We start from the raw sequence: 21,743 nt of genomic DNA, 5'->3' as shown, positions 1-21,743 counted from the left end.
GGTTGTAGCTTATAAAATTTTCAATTTTGTTGTTACTTTTGTCATTCAGTTGTGCATAATAGCCATTTTGATTTCTTTCACAGACTATTATGCCAAAGTCCAGAGGTGTATGTTGGTTTTCCTATCACTATAACTTCTTAAGTCACAAACATTCCTGATAAATGAGCTTGCGTTGGATATGGAGTATTAAAAATGCCCTTTGTGCAACTTCTCCAGTCTTTTCATCTATACTTCTAAGCAATCTTCATAAAATCTGGAATGTTGTCAGAATTTTACAGGGAACTGTGTGGCTTGCATACTGTTACTGATGTAATGACATTGCAAACTCAACTTCAATTTTTTAGTATGCTCTTGTACCAAGACAGTAACAGTATAATACCACTCTTCATGGTACATAGTTTAAAGTTTCTGAATTTCCTAATATAGCATCATATGAAACCAAGCCAAAGGCAAGCCATTCTGTGTTCCATCCATGACAATATGTCTGCAGTGTGTTCAGTTTCTGCACTGTTGCTGCTCGAGACAGCGTAGCAGGATGGTGGAGCAGTGTGCAGTGAGATGAGAGAGGGGAGCCCGCTTGCAGAGTTTCTAGCTGCCCTGTGATATTGGATTTGTTCATAATCATTTAAGACTGATTATGCCTTTCAGCGTTCAGTCTGGAGCATAGTCCCCCTTATGGGACTCGGGGCAAGTAAGGCTAGCAACCTGCTTCCCTGGTACTTTAAATATGATGCTGGCAACAATCGGAGCAAAATGCCTCGGACCTCTGACAAACCAGGGACTCCTAAGATACGAATCGGATTTGTTTTTACCATAAAAAAATTACCTGCTGCTCAACATAAGTTAAACAGATATCATAAGGGGACACATTTTTTGGGAAATAATTCTCATTTTCGAAAGCATTTGTTGTTATATTATAGCAAGTTAGAGTGTGTGCTGCATTAAGTTTGCATGGTCGTGTTCTGAATAGTGTAAACAAGCGAAAATTGAGTCATGAAAGCTTCGTGTTTGATAGACAATTGGAAAATGGGAATGAAATTTTACATTACAGTACCTATAGAGTGAGCAGTAACAATTTCCACTTGTGTTATAGTGAAGGAGTCACTCGTGCAGTGGTTCAGACACGGAAAGAATTACACAATTCATCAAAGTTTAATGAAAAAATAGAATTTAAACTGTGATTCTTGTTGAAACCCATCCTGTGTCACGGGCATTTGGGGGGGGGGGGGGGGTGTTAGAATAGAATTGTGACTGACAGGGGCAAATTTTCTGGTTGCAGGTTTCAACAACAATTTTATAATGGCAACAATAAAAAGTATTTTTTCTTTGCGTGTTTACATTTCAAGGTGTCTGATACATCACATATCTACATCACACTGTGCATATGGATTTGAGTGGCAGGGTTTACCCTGTTTTTGCATTCTGGTCATGTATAAACATCACTTATCACCATTTTCACTTGCATTTACCTGTCTCTTATTAGAGCTTTGTGGCAAGAGAGTGAATAATGTTAATGATATCGTAAGGTTTTCTTGATGTCTCATAAAAGCTATACACATACACTTTATGCCAAAACTCAGAGGGCCAAATTATGTAAAAATGTAAATACTTATCCATACTATCTTGAAGCTGTTTCATGTGGTCCTAAGATCTCACAAAAACCATCAGTCAACTCTAATTGAACTCACTAGACAGGATTATGAAACTGTCAATGAAAAGGACTTGAGCTACCCATCAGACAAAGGGATAGTTTACATATCACTACCGTATACTGTATTATGTTTTCAATGCAACCTGTTCAAAGTGAAAAAAGTGTTCCAGGCATTTTAGGAATTTCATAAAAATGGGCATAAATTTGTGAGTTATTTTACATTTATTCCTTAAAAGTAAATTTTGCCTTAATCCTTTCAGTGCTATAGATTTGCTGTTCACATGCTGTGCTGAGTGGGACTTTGTTGTGGCTATACTGATTGCCAATTTCTGCTTGCTGAGAGGTGGTAGTCTGCCTGATGTGAAATACTTATCTGATTTTTAAGGAGGCTGTTCATTGAAAAAAAAAAATTGATTTTTGCCTATCTTACAGTGTGATATCATTGCTTGCTATAGGACTGAATTTATTTTTGTTATTTTTAAGTGACTTTAGAGAGTAGATATGCCGTATTGTTGTGTCCTGGCATGGATTAGGGGAAGTGTTTTAGAGCTTAAAAGGAGGTTCTGGTGCGTCTGCAATTTCTGAATGATTAGGAGCAAATGCAGAAAGACAAATTTTCAGTGATTGCAGGTGATTGCTTGTATCAGTGCCAAACACTGTCACAGGGCACCTGTGAGAGGTGCAGGTTTTTGGTTCTCTGGAGACTCAAGAAAGTAGCCTAAATAAAACTCATCTATTTTATCCAGACGAAACTACTACACTGAATCTGTGTAAAAGTCCCAGCGGTGACTTATAACAGAAGTAGCCATCACAAGCAGCAGTGTAAAATATGAACATTTGAGCAGCACCCATTGAGAAAAGAGACTTTTTGGAGCTTACATCACTCTGGCATCAAGCAACACAGAGTGGGCGTGCCAGTCATCTCGCTGAGAACTCCTTTGAATACACAAATCTGGAGTCTTAAGGATTGTGGTGAAACTCTTACACTGGAAAGCTGCCTGGAGTGTCTGCAAGTTTGCATGTGCCTCTTGTTACTGTTTACCTCATGTGACCTAAACACTTTCACTGGCTCCTGCTCTCTGCATTTCGTCTCTAGTTTCCTGTCGTGGTGTGTCCCCATTGGCTTCAATTAGCCTCAGACTTGGCATTGCATGTCAGTAAGTCATCAATGTGTGACAATACCTCATGTTTAGTATCACAATAGTGTCTTGATCTTTAAGATTATGAAAAAGGATCTTGCAGATGTGCCTGGTGAGAAACCTAAAAAATCAAATAAATTTGTAACACTTCTTTACAAGATAATTAAGGATTAATTTTTGTGATTGCAGAAGGAATTCTAAACAGGTTTAACAAAAAGTTCTGTTTTTTGAACAGATACAAGGCATTTGTTCTGATTTAATATGAAAACAGGTCTCCTTTCTAGAACATGATTCTACTTGTTTGTTCATAACCCATTAGTAATATTGCAAAAAATTAGTGAATTTCTGAATTTGACTGACTTGTATGGAATTCCTTGTACAGATTATAATATTTAAATGGTTACATACGCAGAAAAATTGAGCCACAGCAGAGTAACTAATGGGCAGCGTTCAGTGATTTTGATAGTGTTTAATAGGAAATCTGAGTGCAGTAACCACAGCTGATCCAATTTTCATATTCAGCACTTACCATTTAGTTAAGAATACACATTCAGATAATTTGTGACAAATGTTTTCGACCATTCACTAATGCTTTGGCCTCTGGGATCACATTTAATGACTATTTAATTTAATGTACCATAAATCTTGGTGAAAAATACTTTCATTAGGTTTCTCTCTCTCTCTCTCTCTCTCTCTCTCTCTCTCTGTGTACATTGTTACATTATTTTTTGCTTGTGAACAGAAGCTGCCTCTCAGCAAACTATGCCTTTCGGGCCTCCAGATTTTTGCAAGCAACTATTAGTTCTAAGCCTTTGATATTTAGTTGTAAGAAATAAGTGGCCGGCATCTGTAACAACTCGGAATTTCTAATTTACAGGTTGCTGGAAGAGGTTTGGATATTCCTAATGTAAAACATGTTATCAACTTTGATCTTCCATCTGATGTAGAAGAGTATGTCCATCGCATTGGTCGCACGGGCCGAATGGGAAACCTTGGTAATATATATGTATTTGCTATAATGCTGACAGTATGCTTGTTGTTATTACAATACTCTAAAATTCTTGCTTATACACATTTGAGTCCTACCTCTGCATGATACTGTATTCAGAAGTAAGTTCGTGTGTGTGTGGGGGGGGGGGGGGGGGGGGGGTGCACGCACTCACTTTCATGAAAGACTAATTTTCCAAGAACATTTTATTAAAAGTGTAGATATTTGATTATCTCAAATTCTAAATTTATCTGTTAACATTTGTAGAATAAAAGAGCGTGAAAGTGAAAGGCCTAAAAAGTTGCAAGGTATTTTAGAAAATTGCAACCAATATTTGAGACAGTGTGTTTTATCACTTGCTAACTTGAGGTTTAGTCGACATGTAAGGACTTGTGGCACACATTCCAGTTAGGAAAATGTACCCATTCACTGGCTTAGCCATACCTACAGCCAGCAACAAATACAACAAGCTCAGTTCGTGAGCTAACAGGACACACAAGTGCAGCGCCAGAGGTTTTAATAAGTGTGCACTATATACTAAGTCAAGTGAATTGTAGCTGTCAGAATGTGTTAATTAGTATCCAGCATAGTTCTTAATCAGTTGAATGACACACATACTTGTCAACTCTTTTGTGGATCTTACTCGGATGTGTTCCCCTTTGTTGTGGTAATGTATTAAGCACTAATGCAAGGATGACGATGACGATGATTAGCAGACTGTGACCCATCCTAGAACCAAATCCTGGATCAGTGGCTGGTTCCTCTAGTAATGTAAACTCTGGGTATTCTTTAGTGGTCCAGTTGGATGTGTTGGTTGAATCTTTAGGTATCTCATAGTGATGCCTTGGCTGTCTAAGACTGCATTGATGTCGTAATAATGCCATCGATAAAGTTTCGTCTAGTGAGAAACTCATTGCAATTATCATTCCACATTTAGTAAATGGTGTATTTTTGATGATCGAATAGAAAGGGAAAGATCTCACAGAGGCTTTCACGAACCAAAATTACTCACCCAACCTTTTGTACAGAACTAGTTTTACAATACCTCATCTCTCCTTTCCACTTCTCCCACAGCGGTATTCCACAACTCACCGAAACTACATAATGTCCTTGTCTGTGTCTACTCCATACCTGCTCCCAGCCATTTATAAACATTTACAAAAGGTATTTAACTTTGGTTAAAAATAAAGACAAAATTTAATTTTCTTAAATTCTGGTTGCCTGCCGCATTAGTCTAGCTTTGAATCGCGGAGCGTTAGCAGGTGGGTACGGTCCCGGCGTATAGCTGCTATTGCAGGGTTTCAAGCCGAACTTAAATGGTAGCTCTCATCCCTGTGGACAGGATTGTCACGTAATCTTATTTAGACTGATTCCTTGATGATGCTGTCCCAGAAGCCACTGGCTCAGCAAAGCATTTTCGTTTCTTCAAATTGGAAAGTGTATCCCTCATTCACAAAGAAGAGGAAAAGCAACTCGGCTTTATCCCCTACATTTGGCCCTCATCAGCCAAAATTGTGAGAATAATGGCGAAAAACAACATCAAAGCAATTTTTCGACCACCTCCAAAAATGAGTTACTGGGCTCGGTGAAGGACAAATTGCAGCTACAAGTTCCCAGTATATATAATATACGGTACAAGTATGGCCTCTAGTACATTGGTCAAACACAATACTGCATCTCGCAACACATTAGATGCGTAAGACAGGGGCACAACGATAAATCGGCCGCAGCAGAACACAGCATCGGTGGTGGTGGTGGTGGTGGTGGTGGTGGTGGTGGTGGTGGTGGTTGATTTGAAGAAACGAAAATGCTTTGCTGAGCCAGTGGCTTCTGGGAGAGTGTCATCAAGGAATCAGTCGAAATAAGATTACATGACAGTCTCATCGACAGGGACGAGGACTACCATTCATGTTCAGCGTGGAACCCTGCAATAGCAGCTATATACCGGATCTGTGCTCAGCTGCTAATGCTCCTCGATTCTAAGCTAGACTAATGCTGCAGGGGGCCGGTGTTGCCTGGCCACACACGGCTTTAACCCCCCTGCCATCTCCCACCACCACTATCGGCCCAGTGCCGGTAGGAGGGGTGGGGATGGACAGCTGCCGTGGTCCACCGACACTTGTCCAGAAGGTGGTGGTGGTGATGAGAATCACACTAATCGAAACATCACGGCTTTTTGACACAGCTACCAGGATGGAAGCCTGAGAAGATTTCATTAACACTCTGTAATTATCTGAACTTTTAAAATGATATGATACTGTACAAGAACAAATTATGAGGGAACCGGGGTAATTGGAACACTGGGTTATTAGAACAGTGGCTTATAAACAGTAAACCACGCAAGTTAAGGGTATACTTCATTGTGAACATGGAGTGGGACACACTGTTCCAATACCCCCAGATGTGGTAATTAGAACTTACAGTTAGACTTAACATTATTATTTTTAACTATTAATGTTTGCTGCTATCATAAGATACAAAGATGAGAAAACTGGAAAAGTCTAAGCATTAATATAAATTTTAACTGAAATATCTAGGTTGTTTTGTTTTGAAGTTTAGCAAGTGTTTAAAACATATGTATCAATTTCTGTTCTAATTGCCCTGGTCGCCCCTATATTTTTATCAAAGACGAGAGGTACAGGCTGCACAGTTGTGAACTGGTAGAGAGTACACGTAAAGTGAAGATCTACCAAAATAATTTTGAGGCAGATTGTAGCCACGAAAAATAAAAAACTAACACCACTGCTCACCTTCAATGAACTGGTTCTTCCATTGCCGAAAATCTTCGTTCTCCAGTTTGTGGATTGCAGTGTTGGCCTTCAAAAATGTTTTCACTGTTTTTTGGTCCAGATATTTACAATTGCTCTCTTTTTGTATCTTCAAAGCTGCTGCTAATTGTAGACTACCGCTTTATTGGCAAACTGGTATGCCTCAACTTGTTTCCCTTATGTTTATCTGTCTGCGCATGTTTCACTATAGAATTTTTACACTCCCGTGAAATTCTGGTATTGCAAACTTTACAAAACACTGTTAACTTACCAGGAGCAAATAAACCATGCATTTCAAATTCTCGCACCCTTTCGTCAGCAGTTACTGTAGGATTCGGCATTTTCACAGAACACAAGTGTTCATTGCCGAGTCTAGAATTAAAAAACAAAACAAAAATGCAGATGATAAAAATGAGTATCTGAATGCGCTAACTGCAATAGCTTTGAAGTGATTGAAAAATGTGTTACAAACAAAACAAGTCAAGTGAAGTGCATGCCCACTCTAACTCAGACAGCAAATCTGACAGCTTGGCATCATCAGAAAAAATGTTCCGGGTGGATTCTGACTGCTTTCTCTCGCTGCTTTATACACCAAACAGCCACACACCAAGTAGCCAGAAGAGGGAGTAGGTACTGCTTAAACACGATTGCAGCTCTGCGCATGCACAGCTAGCTGTCGGGCAACTGCTTGAACAAACCTTATTTCAACTAAATTTGAAAACAATTATATCAATATTAAATACAATTTTCATAAATTAATACATACAGAAAAATACACACTCAGCCTTGAATACTGCAATGCTATTAATTCGCGAGGGTTGGCAGCAAGCATATAAAACACAGTTGTCCTGCCAGTGAATAGTCTCTGTAAACTTGACTAATGGCTTAAACACAAGCGTGTAAGATAACAACATGGTTTGCTTGCTATCACGGAGTACACCCTTTTCTTTGTTTGGATGATTTGAGAATGAGTTCTGATACATTAAATCGGTCATTAATTAAACAAAAGTAACTGAATTTTGGAACTTCGGCTGTTCGCTACATCAAACTGGTTAACTCAAGTTACTGTCCTCTTGTTAATGCAGTGTACTGAAAATCCAAAAGGATGAATTTTATAGTCGTTTGTTTCCGTCGCAGAAATTAATGCTGTCCTTTAAGGTACCTGCCTCGCCATCCATTTGGGACTTGTCACATATTTGGACTTAAATATTTATTTCATTCTTCGATCTTTAATTAGACAGAAATGTTAACATAATTTATTGCGTAACTTCCTTGTATTACACGTTCGGATTTTTTCCTTTACTTTTAGGGTAAAAAGTGGCAGAGCCGTAAGCTCAATGATTGATTGATGGTGTTGGCAGTGTTTGCACCCACCTCCTTCCAAATACTTGCATTACATTTATAACAAAAGACCCAGACTGTGTTGACAATGCTATGATAGAAAGAAATTATTAGCATGCAGTGGAACACAAACCTACATCTATTTGTATCGTAAATCACGAAACTATCCGTTTCATTACGGTTTACTAATTAGGCTACTGTCTGAAGCCTCAATGATCACATTTCTTCAAGCCTTGTATTGTTGCTGCATCATTATCCGCATTTGATGAGCCGGGTGATGTGTTTGTGATAGTTTCATTGCACCATTGCTTTGAAACGGCATACTACGGCACATACACTACAAAAGAAATAAATAATTGAAATTCACACAGTGGTCGTTCGTATGTGCTCGCAAAAGTTGATAGTCGAAAGGCCACTAGTCACGTCACGACAGCAAAAAGTAGTGTGACATTTAAAGATTAAATATGTCACTGACATCATTAGATTTATGCCACTTCTTACAGGGACAGAGTGACATTTTGTTGAAAAACGCTGATTTCGTGTTAATTCCTTAAGAACTGCTGAATTCGCGTTATTTCCTTAAAAGCCACCAAATTTGCGTTATTCGCTGCATTATCGTTTAAATGAATTTTTCTTGTCCCTACTTACGGCTTATACCCCTGCAATAAACATAGATGAAAGACCTGTCCCTACATCCTCCCACTACCACATACACAAACCCGTCACAGGTATCAGCTATCCCATCACAGGCAGGGCGCCTGTGAAACCAGTCATGTGATCCACAAACCAAGCTGCAACCACTGTGCTGCTTTCTATGGACATACCAACAAGCTGTTTGTGCGCACAAATGGCCACTGACAATTTGTGGCTAAGAGACAGCTTGACCACTCACTTGGTGAACACGGTCCCCAGTGTGATGTGTTTCGTGTGACTGACTGTTTCACAGCCTGTGCCATCTGAATTCTTCCTACCAACACAAACTTTCCTGAGCTGCACAGGTGGGAACACTCCTCGCAATATAACCTACTGTCCCTTACGTGCCATGTCTCAACCTTTGCTAGCACCTGTCTTTATTATTTATTTGTTGTTCCATGGGACCAAATTAAGGAGAAGTCTCCATGATCATGGAACGTGTCAATACATGAAAATATAACACGATAGTGTAGAAACAGATTAAATGAAATATAAGAAACGTATCCAGGTGACAATTCGTAAGTTTAAATAAAGAAAATCAACAATGTAACACTGGAATTTGCTTAATTTTTCACCTCTTCCAGAATAGAAAGAGAGAGCCATCAGGAAACTCTTCAGTTCAGACTTAGTAGCGTTTGGGCTACTGCTAAGATTTTTGAGTTCTTGTGGTAGCTTATTGAAAATGGATGCAGCAGAATAGTGCACTCCTTTCAGCACTAGAGTCAAGGAAGTGCATTCCACATGCAGATTTGATTTCTGCCTAATATTAACTGAGTGACAGCTGCTAACTCTTGGGAATAAGCTAATATTGCTAACAAACGACATCAAAGAAAATATATACTGTGAGGGCAATGTCAGAATTCCCAGACTATTGAAGAGGGGTAAACAAGAGGTTCTCGAACTTACACCACACACAACTCGAACAGCCCGTTTTTTAGCCAAAAATACCCTTTTTGAATCCGAAGAATTACCCCAAAAAATAATACCATATGACATAAGCGTATGAAAATATGCGAAGTAGACTACTTTTCGTGTTGAAGTGTCACTTACTTCAGATACTGTTCTATTGGTAAATAAAGCAGCATTTAGTTTCTGAACAAGATCCTGGACATGGGCTTTCCACAACAGCTTACTATCTAGCTGAACGTCCAGGAACTTGAACTGCTGCGTCTCACTTATAATATGCCCATTCTGTCTGATCAAAATATCGGTTCTTGTTGAATTGTGAGTTAGAAACTGTAAAAACTGAGTCTTACTGTGATTTAGCATCAAATTATTTTCCACAAGCCACAAACTTATTTCGTGAACTACATTATTTGATACTGTTTCAATACTACACACAAGATCCTTCACTATAAAGCTGGTGTCATCAGCAAACAGAAATATTTTTGAATCACCTGTAATACTAGAAGGCATATCATTTATATAAATAAGAAACAGCAATGGCCCCAGCACCGACCCTTGGGGAATGCCCCACTTAAGTGCCCCTTGGGACTGAACATCACTACCACTCTCAATATTGCGAAGAATTACCTTCTGCTTTCTGTTCTTAAAGTAAGAGGTGAACCAATTGTAAGCTACTCCCCTTACTCCATAATGGTCCAACTTCTGCAGTAATATGTTGTGGTCAACACAGTCAAAAGCCTTTGTTAAATCAAAGAAAACACCTAGCGTTCACAACCTGTTATTTAATCCGTTCAAAACCTTACAGAGAAAAGAGAATATAGCATTTTCAGTTGTTAAGCCATTTCTAAAACCAAACTGAACAGTTGACAGCAAATTACGTGAATTTAAATGCTCCAGTAACCTTGTATATACAACCTTCTCGATAACTTTAGCAAACACAGATGGCATAGACATAGGTCTATAATTGTGAACATTATCCCTGTCTCCCTTTTTATAATGTGGCTTCACTACCAAGCACTTTAATCGGTCAGGAAACCGATTACTCCTAAAGGAAAAGTTACAGATATGGCTAAGTACTGGGCTAACATACATAGAACAGTACTTCAGTATTCTGCTAGATATCCCGTCATATCCATGAGAGTTCTTGGTCTTTAGCGATTTAATTATTAACTCAGTCTCCCTCTTGTCAGTATCATGGAGGAGCATTTCAGGTAACAGTCTCTGAATACTTTTTTCTACGAGCACTATATGATTCCCTGTTGGGACTAGGTTTCTATTTAGTTCACCTGCTATATTCAGAAAGTGATTATTAAATACTGTACATATATGCGACGTACCAGTAACACGGACATTCCCACTACACACTGATTCTATATCCTCGACCTGTCTCTGCAGACCAGCCACTTCCTTTACAACTGGCCATGTGGTTTTAATTTTATCCTGAGACTTAGCTATTCTATCTGCATACCACATACATTTTGCCTTCCTAATAACTTTTTTAAGCACCTTGCAATACTGTTGTAATGGGCTGCTGCATTTAGATTTTGACTGTTTCTAACGTTTTGGTATAATTGCCACTTTGTTCTACAGGACATTCTTATCCCTCCAGTCAGCCACCCAGGCTGCCTGTTTGTGCTAGTACCCTGTTTTGAACGTTCTAATGGAAAGCAACTTTCAAAGAGCACGAGAAAAGTCTTGAGAAAAGCATTATATTTATCGTCTACTGTATCAGCACTATAAACATCTTGCCAGTCAGAGGTCTCTACAGAAACTGGATCAGCTTTCCTAAAAAGTTGATAACTATATTTAACATGTGTCACAGCACAAAAATCTTTTAGAGTTAAAACTTGTACATCATGATCTGAAGGGCCATTCACTTTTTTGCTAACAGATAGCCCTTCTAGTAATCAGAATGAACAAAAATGTTGTGTATGGTTGTTCTACTGTTCCATTGCACTCTCGGAAAGAATACGGTTTGCATAAGATTATATGAATTAAGGAGGTCCACCAGCTTTTCCTTGCACAATCACTTATACAGTTAATATCGAAGCCCCCACATATAACAACCTTTTTGTATTTCCTATAAATTGAACCAAGACCCTCCTCTAGCTTTAGCAAAAATGTTGTGAAATCAGAATCTGGGGATCTATAAATAACAAACTGTTAGAAGTTTAGCTCCGTTAAATTTAACCACACCAGCACAACATTCAAACACCTTTTCAGTGCAGTACTTTGAAACATCAATTGACTGAAATGGGATAACCGTTTTTCACATACATGGCTACTCCCCCACACCGCTAAGAGCTCCTAGAAAAGCTGCCAGCCAACCTGTATCCTGGTAAAGGAAGCCTCTGAATTATCTCCTTATTTAAGAAGTGTTCAGATATACCAATAATTTCAGTCAACATCTATAAGCAGTTCACTAACTCTATCTCTAATACCTTGTATATTTTGATGAACTATACTAGTTCCCTCATTACTCGGATACCTAAGCTTTGTCTAAAGTGGTTTCTTTGTTAGAAAGACTTCCCTTAAGCAGGAATACCTATCCGCTGACTTCAGTCTAAAAAAAAAGGTGCAGCTCTAACACCCACTAGTATAGGAACTTTCCCATGAGTGATCTCCCCCCCCCCCCCCCCTCCACCTATGCTGTCACCTATAAGCTTTGCCAGCCTCCCCTTTCCATACCTGTTGAGGTGCAGTCCATGTCTAGTCAAACCCATCCTGCTGATAGACTCCACAGACACCACTGAAATGTGACTCATGCCTTCTGTCATCAGCGCACCTATCCCCTTCTGTCCTCCCACTCCAGCACTACACGTTGTTCTATTCCACTGACACACTCACTAGTCATTTTTCGTTTTTCTATCCTCTGCTTCTCTCCTTTCCTGCTCACCTTTCCAACACCACGATTCTCCCCCAAATCTGTGTTGCAGCTAGCTGCCGTACCCTGTACCCATCTGCATGCTGCCACAAGCAGCTTGTTATCTTCCCCCTCCCTGCCCCAGCCTCCTCTTCACCACCACCACCACCACCACCACCACCTCCTCGTCCTCAACACCATCACCATGTAGCCATAGTCGGTATCACTTTTTGCTGGGTTTGGTGTTGTTTTTATGACCAGTTTCGCTAAAATTTGTGTTTAGTCAAAATTTGTTATTACTTTTTACCAAATTTGGCGCTGTTTTCGTCAGCTTATCAAAGTTTGTCACAGGTGAAATGAAGCATTGTTTTAAGGCTACATGCATATGAGCTTGAAGGTAACTGAAGAAAAAATTCAGTTTCAGCATTGAATAATTATCATTTATGAATATTAGTAAACTGCTCTCCTCAGAATTATAACACTTTTGTCTGGCAAAATTAAAAATTATCTGATCCCTCTTTAAAAAAATCACTGATTTTGTGTAATTTGGCTAAAAACCGATAATTTTGGATTATTTTCGCATTGTTGTTTCCACAGAATTTTCCCTTCCCCTACCGATAGAGTAAGATACAGTCCATACAATGGATTTCTTAAAAAGATGGCCTTAATTAAAATAGCCATTAACTCTGTACATTCCACTGTTTGAAATCTTTCCTTGTTTTCTTTTTGTGCAAAAATTTGTCCAGTTAGGAAGCTTCCTCCATACTTACACACAAACTAATCAGCTGTAGCTGTAATTAATACTGTATTTACTCGAATTTAAGTGAAAAATGAGACTCAAAATCAAGGAAAAAAACAGTTCCCGAATTTAAGCCGCTCCTGAAATTAGAGACTCAAAACTCAAGGTGAGAGAAAAGTTTTTAGACCACCTCTCCAAATCGAAACGAATTTGGTCCATCATAATGTGAAACACAACTGAGGTTGAATGGATGAGGATATAGCTACAGGAGTTTGGTTTGAGTCGTAAGCTTAACAGTTAAGCTTTACCGAGTAGCCATTGCAATGCGTCAGGCCCTCCACCCGTATTTATACGGGTACCCTTCCTTTTTCGCGTGCTTCGTCTGGTTTGAATCAACTGCTTATTTTTCTTTGATCTGATAAGTGCCGTTCTCTTTGTTATAGGTGTTTACGTCACTCTCGAGCTGAAAATGCATTATTGTAGTGTGCCATGCATTGTTTGCCGCATTCTGATAATGAGTGTTTACGGCCTGTTGCCGCTCGCAGCATGGCTTGCTTTTGTGCGCGCTACCACAGCTTACAATAATAGACTACATATGATAGAAGATGGTCTGAACGAAAGTTTAGCGAAAATTTTTCTCAGTTTGAAAATCTTTGCAGACACCTCTGTAGTACATTACATTCTGCACAGAAATTAGTCATCTTAGATTTCTCGCTGTATCACTGTTCAGCATAAGAATAACATGAATATAAACATGACATGATATGTATCTTCTTCCGCGTTTGCTGTTGTCTCACTCTGGTTTTGTAGCTTATTAGGCAGACTGGATTTAAATGATATAGCAGCAAAGACGAAAGAATACACGGCATAATTACATTCTTCTACCTTTTCTTTTAATTTATTTACTGACGCAGAGGTTTTGGCACCAGTATTTTTGCCTGCCAAGCATACCTGTTAGTCTTGTGTAGTTCACGAACGAATTAGTTCGGAAGAGCACTCCCACAGGCGAACTACACGAACTAGTTCACAGATAACCTCGCTACGTAGTTCATTCGCTCTTTTTCGAAGACCGAAGGACAATAGGGAGAGCCTGCAGTAGGCTTTTAAAATTTAAAAAATCAATAAAAATTTTAAAAAAATCACGTCCCCCCCCCCCTCCCTTCCCCCTCTCCCTGGCTCGCTAATGAGTGTAATATCGTGCTGAGCGTCTGCCAGCTGCAGTTACATAGTTCAGTGCTGCAAATTTTCTGTTTTACGGTATTCTGCACTGCAGTGTCTGACATATAACCATACTGTCAAGAAGTAAAATCGTACACAGCGCTAGGTAAGTACAGTACCTAAAATGTGTAATGTAAAATGACTATCATTATGTAACAATAGACTTCTACAATGCGATGGTGTGGAGTACGGTAATGTGTATCAATTGATTATAAGGTTACTATGTTTTGTTTTAGGCTGTTTATTACGATGTCATCAAAAAGGAAACATAGTTCCTTGTGGACAGACATCACTGAAGACACAGATGAACGAAAAGCAAAATGTAACCACTGTTAAACCTTAATAAGTATTGCAAGAGCCTCAAATGGAAATTTAACTCGGCATATGAAAACAAAACACACTTTAATCCCAATAACGGTGGAAAGGCAACCACCGATAATGTCTAGTTTACGTTCATTGCAAGCAAATCAAACTACATCCTTATTGCAGAATGCTATTTCGGTATCAGCCTCCCAACAATCAATGAACCAATATATTCAAAGACCACCGTCAGTCCGAAAGGTTGAAGAAATTGACAGACAAGTTGTCAAGATGGCAGCTAAAGGGCATTACGCTCTACAAATTGTGAAAGAAAAAGATTTTCGAAAACTGATAGAATTACGTTCTCAGTGCCCAAACTACAAACCTCCATCAAGAAAAACATTATCGGAAAATTTAATATCAAGCGTTCACAATGACATAATGGATGAAGTACAAAAGAAGGTGCAAGCTGTATCTGCGTTATCTCCCACAACTGATGGTTGGACGTCAAGGAATAATGAAAGCTATATAGCCATTGTAGCCCACTTTATAGATGAATAGACTAAACTTCAGTCGGCATTACTTGGTTGTATTAATTATGAAGAGCGGCATACCAGCCGAAACTTGTGCAATTTCATGAAAGACGTTATGACAGATGGGCATATTTCCCACATAGATGCTGCTATTGTTAGCGATAATGCTGCAAATATCTTATCTGTTGTCAGACTTGGCGAGTGGCGATCAGTCTCATGTTTCACCCACTCTAAATCTTCTTGTACAAGAAGCTACTAAAGAAATGTCTGACATTTTGACGCAAGTTAAAAATATTACAGAGTTTTTCAATTATAGTACACAAGACCAAAAAAAACTGATTGCTACACAACAGCAAATGCATCTGCCTGTTCTCATGCTCAAACAGGATGTCCAGACCCGCTGGAATTCTACTTTTGACATGCTTCAGCGAATAATGAAGGTAAAGGATGCAGGTATTGCTGCGTTAGCACTTATGCGCTCTGACCTAACAATAAAAGAAAGTGACTGGCAAGTAATAAGAGTTGTGCCCTTATTTAGCCCATTCTATGAAATTGCATTAGAAATAAATGCCAAACGAAATTTGACTTTGTGAAAAGTTATTGTGTTATAAAAAAATTGTCGCTGTGTAATCAGTTGTAAAGAAAGGCATGGAAGACTGTTTTAAAGATTTAGAGAATAACATTCTGTACGCTGAGTGTACTATTCTGGACCCCCGATTTAGACAGAGAGGATTTAGAAATCAAAAAGCTTGTGAAGTTGCAAAGCAACGCCTCAAAAATAAAGTTGGCAGAGTGCAGTTACTTCAGAGCGAGAATAGATATATTTTAGTGGCTGACCCTATTGCTGGCGACCCTTCAGCGTCTTGTTCTAGTAGCAGCAGTAATGAAAATAAAAAAGACTCTATATGGGACAAGTATGACCAAGAAATACGAAAAATCACTAGACCAGATAACCAACTTGCTGCTGGTATTCACGGACTCGATAAATACCTCAATGAAGTGTATTTAGATCGAAAAAATGATCCGCTTGAGTGGTGGCACGAGTGTCGTCAGTTACATCCTCATGTATAGGCATATGTTAGAGATTTTGCATAGTAGCGACAGCAGTGCCCTGCGAACGCGTTTTTCCGGTGACGGGACAAATCCTTAATAAACGAAGAACACTGTTATCAGGGAACAAGGTTTCCAAATTAATGTTTTTACATAATAGTATGTAAATTTTTCTAATATTTCACTTGAAAATTAGAAGACTGATTATTTAAAGAATGATAATGCAAAACATAAAAAGTATGCTTCAGAATACGATCTCACTCAGGGTTTATAGTTATTTTTTTCTATGTCTAATTGTTTGGTAACAAGTTATAAGTGTTAGTGTTTCTTCTGTTAATGATAAAGGTATTATTGTTTGTGCCATATAGTACTTAAGCTGTACCTAAAGCAGAAATATTTTTGGTTGGTTATTTCCAAATCTTTAAAAAAGTCGATTATTTATGAAAGTGTGTGTTTATTACAAAAAAAACGCATTTAGCATACTCTGTAAGTAATATTCCTACAATGAACTGATTGATAAATAAATAAATATATTATAAAATTAAAATACTTAGAGTGCACTGTATGTAAAGTAGTTGACTACCCAATTTTACCCATTGGTGTAAGTAACTGGTTTATTTGCCTTTTCGAAGTCTAATTATTCGACATAAAACTGTAATAATACAGGTATTGGCAACACAGGTCGATATTTAAAAGACTAGCATAATGAATAAAAGAGCGCGTGCAATAGTGGTAACTAAGCTAGCTAACTGTCTTTCTGGAAATCGAGATGGGAGGTAACAAACTTAAGTGACCTAGTTCGCGACGGAACCATAAATTAAACTGAACTTTCCCAGTCGCGAACTATTATGCGCAAGACTAATACCTGTGTTGCGTTACATATATTTGATGGCAGAAGTTAGTTGTTGCAACACCTACCAACATTTTTCAGAAGTTCTGCTTACTTTGCACTTGATTCTAAGCCACAGGCCAGTTTTTGGGATTGCATAAACTGGAAAAAAAGTGTGGCTTCGATATGAGTAAATATGGTAGGTTGGACAGAGAACCAAATCTTTCTCTCTTTTTTTCTTTTTTCTTTCTTCTTCTTCCCCCCCCCCCCCCCCCCCCCCCCCCCCTCTCTCTCTCTCTCTCTCTCTCTCTCTCTCTCTCTCTCTCTCTCTCTCTCTCTCCTCTTTTTTTATTGATCTTACAAATGTGATAACCTTTTTCTGTTCTCCCCATCTTCAGTCCACAACAGTTGCTGTCAGGTGCATTGCTCTCGGCTTTCATCTCATTGACAAAATTGTGCAAGGGATGATGCAAGGAATCTGACAGTTGACTTGGTTACCACAGCTAAGACATCACAAAGCGAAAGGATTCAAGGCCCTCAACATTTTGGTGCCTCAGTCATATACCACCAGGAACACATCAGCTCCTGCAGTATTAATCTTGTATAGAGCAACCTGTCTCTGAATTTCTTTGATGTATTCCTTTAATCTGACCTGGTACGTGTCCTAAACATCTGAACAGTTGTCAATGGTTGGTCACTTTACTGTCCTATATGCATTCTCCTTTACAAATGAACCACACTTCCATAAAATTTTCTCAATAAACCAAAGTGGACCATTTGTCTTTCCAACTATAATTCGTACATTCTCATTCTACTTAATATTGCTTTGTAATGCTACGCCTAGATATTGAATCGATGTGACTGCTAATGCTGTGTTTGAACATTATGGGTTTGTTTTTCCTACTCATCTACATTACCTTACATCTTCTCATTTAGAGCTAGTTCCTGTTCATCACGCCAAATAGAAATTTTGTGTTACGTCATTATGTATCCTACTCCAGTCACTCCATGCTGACTCCTTCCCATACACCTCAGCATCATTGACAAACAGCCTCCGACTGCTACTTACTCTGACTGCCAGATTATTTTTGTATATAGAAAATAGCAGTCCGATCACACTTCCCTGGGCCATTTGTGATTATACCCTTGCCTCTGGTGAACACTCACTGTCAAGGACATAATACTTCTTGTGTTACCGAAGAAGGCATAGAGCCTCTCGCATATCTGGGGAACCTATTCTGTATGCTTGTATGTTAATGGTCAGCAGTGTGGTGCTGTGTAAAATGCTTTACAGAACACTGAGGGTATGGAAACTGCCTATTGGCCCTTCATTCATAAGAGAAGCGCAAGCTGAGTTTCACGTTAGTGATATTTTCTAAAACCTTGCTGAATTATGGACAGAAACTTTTCCCTCAAGACAGTTTATTATAGTCAAACTGAGAATATGTTCAAAGATTCTGCAGCAAACTGGTGTTATATATATTGGTCTGAAATTTTTCAGGTCCATTCTTTTACCCTTCTCATATACAGGAATCACCTGTGCTTTTTCCAGCACTGGGGCTCACTGCTGGGCAAGAGATTTACATTAATACAAGATAAGTAAGGGGCCATTGCTGTAGAGCACTCTCCCTAAAATCAAACTGGGAGTCCATCAAGATGTTGCAACTTACTTGCTTTCAACTCTTTCCGCTATTTCTCTCTGACAGGGGTGCTTGTTACTGTGTCCTCCATACAGGAGTCTGTGTAATGGTGAAGTGGTGGTATGTTTGTACAGTACTCCTATATGAATGATTTCTTAAATGAGTGTTTCAAACTTTGCCTTTAATTTTGCTACATTCTACTGCTTAACCAGACTGGCCAACAAGTAACTGGATAGAAGCCTAGACTGACTTAGCGAAATAATGTAGGCCAGAATAATCTGATTCTTGTCAAGATATTTTGTTAAGTTATGATGGTCGTGGTTGTTGTAAGCTTCATTATCTATCTTTTTACAATCGCACGAATTTCTTTTAACTTTTGCTTGTTGTGTTTTCCGCGTTCTTTTGAACTGTGTGTTCAACAGCTGTTGCTTTCTCAGCATTTTTTGAACTTCATTGTTAACCACAGTGTGTCTACTCCATCCTTAATGTACATACTGGCACATACTACTCCAGTGTATGATTTGCAATCCATTTAAGCTTTGCCTTTAACTCCCTCCATGTTCATTGTGCTGGACCAAAATGATGTCAGTTCATTGTCTAAGTGGGATGCTAACAACTATCTATGTACTCTTACTAAAAGAAATAATCTCCTAGCCTTCTTGACTGATTTATTAACTTAAGCTACCAAAGTCGCCATGAGACCCATGTCACTAATCCCTGTCTCTATACTGATGCTATGTTTGGTCAGCCCTGTTTGTAGCTATAACGTCTTTTATGTCCATTGCATGTGGGCTGTTTCATAAGCTGCTCAAGATAGCTTTCAGAAAAGTGTTCAAAAGACTGCCTGTATCCTCCCTGCAATGAATCCATCGATGTCCCAGTCTGTGCTCAGTAGGTTAGTCACCTCCAGCATGATCTGGCTATTCTGACATCACTGTCTATAGACTTTCCTTCAGTGATTTTAAAATCATCACAGCAGAATCGGGTGGCCAGTAAACATCAAACGATTAACTTGTTTTCACCTAGACATGTTAAACTTGACCAGATAGCTTCACTGTCGCACTCAAATTCGATCTCAGTAGAGACAATATTTTAGTTAACCCCCTCCTATGGCATAAATCTGTTTTTTTTATATATATGTTCTATGAATTGCTAAACATCTAAGAACAGTCTACTTAGTTTTAGCCAGCTCTTGGGCCCAAGAATAATTTGAGCATGAGCAGTCTCCTGGAGGGCAGTAAATTTTGGGCTTCATTATTAATACTTTGACAATTTACTGACTAAATTTTGAGAACTGAAGTGCTTTCACTGAACAGGGTCTCCTTTTACTATCTGCAAGTCAACTGGCAAGTGTTCACCAGACAACGTTGATCTGTTGCCTAGCCTAAAAAACTCACAATGTGCAGTCTCCATTACTCTGCTAACCTAAGTAGCTGCTTTCTTCATGTAGTGACCTATCAGAGGCAGTCCTGCATTTCCACATCTGATAAAGCAGTTCCAGAAATCTACAGCCAAGACTGTCACAGAGTTGATGAAGCTCTAGCTTGAGACCCTCCATTCATCTCCAAGCCAAAGAATCCTGATTGACTCTGAAAACAGTGCTGCAAATTGGGAGCTTTGCTTGCACCCCATTCGTGAGGCCAGTAGCGTCCACCACTTCCATGAACAGCCTTTATGTAACCTGCACACTTAAGAGCTACAGCCAAGGTCGCCTCCACATCTCGGATGAGGCCCACCAGCGGTCGCACAAAGTGCACATTGGCTTTCTTTCCAGCTCTGAGTGCTATCAGCCAAGGGGCTCCATTATGTGCTTAATGTCAGAGGTCCTGATAACAAGTAAATCCTTCCCATTCCATGTACTTGCTTAGACCCTGCTAAAGTAGCTGCCACCTTTCCACTCACAGAAACATTACCACCTGCCAATTATACTCCTGTGAGACAAGATAACTGCATCACGTTCACAAGGATTTACTTCGGCAGTAGAGCCAGTAGTCAAAATAAGTGACACCTTAGGTGTCCCATGTGATGTACCAAGATTCTCCGCCACTGCTGCACTCTTAGGCAGCAGCCTGAAGACGGCTAACTGTCAACAAAAGCACATTCAGCTTTTTGCGAATTGCGACCAGCTCCTCCTGCAGCCACACTTTGCCTGTGCATGCTAGTATTACAACTGAAGAACTGAATGTAAGAGCACAGAAAGAATCCTAGATGTGCAACTTGCTAACCTCTTAATGTGTCGCCAATGAAAGCTGATGCCTTTTGATCTCTGTAACTGGCTGTTCAGCAGAAAACAAAATCACATCACTCTACAGAGTGCCTGGCATCTCTTTGCAGCTAATAATATGCGTGATTATTTTTTTAAGTTAAAGTACAAGAAATTTAAGAAATAAGCTACTAAGAAAACACTGAAGCAGCTATGCAACTTGCTACTATCCAAGTGTATACTGGGTGGCAGTCTGAGCATGACTCTATTCCATGTAATATTGTCCTTTTTTTTGTGAAAACAGTGAAATCATGGATTCCAGAAACCTTAGATTATTGGAGCTTGTTGAAAAAATAAAATACTCATGAAGTATGTTTTCAGGTCAGTGTTTAAAGAAAGTTCCAGTGAACACTTCATGGAAGTCACAGTAGGCTTCTGTGGAACCTCCTTGTATGAAGCTGTATTCCCTGAATTTGCTCTCTACTGGGTGTCCAAACTGCCTCTTTTACTTAAGAAAAAGGAAGAGGAACAGTGTAATTTTAAAATGGACGAATTTAGTCTAATGTTTGCAAATGAATTATCTGACAACAAAATAGAGCAGCAAGCTGTGACCTGCTGAGCTTTTTTGTCACATTCTCCAAATGTCTCTCATTCAGGAGTGTTATTTGCAGATAAATGTGTGATACATCACCAGGTTTGCCACAAGTTCAGGAAACTTCAGAAGTGTCGGGGAAATTTGAAAAAACACAATCTTATTATTGTTTCAGTAGATGAAATGGTTTATTTATTGAGATGGTTGTGCATATTGCTGGCTGGATGCAGCAGAGTTCATGTGCTGCCTACTACTCCCTCATTCTTACTGTTTCTTCCCTTCCTACCACT

General features: G+C 39.1%; 1 protein-coding gene across 1 annotated transcript in view; it reads left to right on the top strand.

The window, feature by feature from the left end:
* The window catches only part of LOC126329990 (ATP-dependent RNA helicase DDX3X-like), a gene marked incomplete in the record, with an annotated part of 151,391 nt that overhangs the window by 86,839 nt on the left and 42,809 nt on the right, over positions 1-21,743 (top strand). The window contains 1 exon segment of the mRNA XM_049996279.1: positions 3,668-3,785. Within this exon segment, the coding sequence (XP_049852236.1) occupies positions 3,668-3,785 (118 nt within the window).

Source organism: Schistocerca gregaria, chromosome 2, assembly GCF_023897955.1.
Source record: "Schistocerca gregaria isolate iqSchGreg1 chromosome 2, iqSchGreg1.2, whole genome shotgun sequence".
In the NCBI taxonomy this organism is placed as follows: domain Eukaryota; kingdom Metazoa; phylum Arthropoda; class Insecta; order Orthoptera; family Acrididae; genus Schistocerca; species Schistocerca gregaria.
This window is presented reverse-complemented; position numbering and strand designations above follow the sequence as displayed.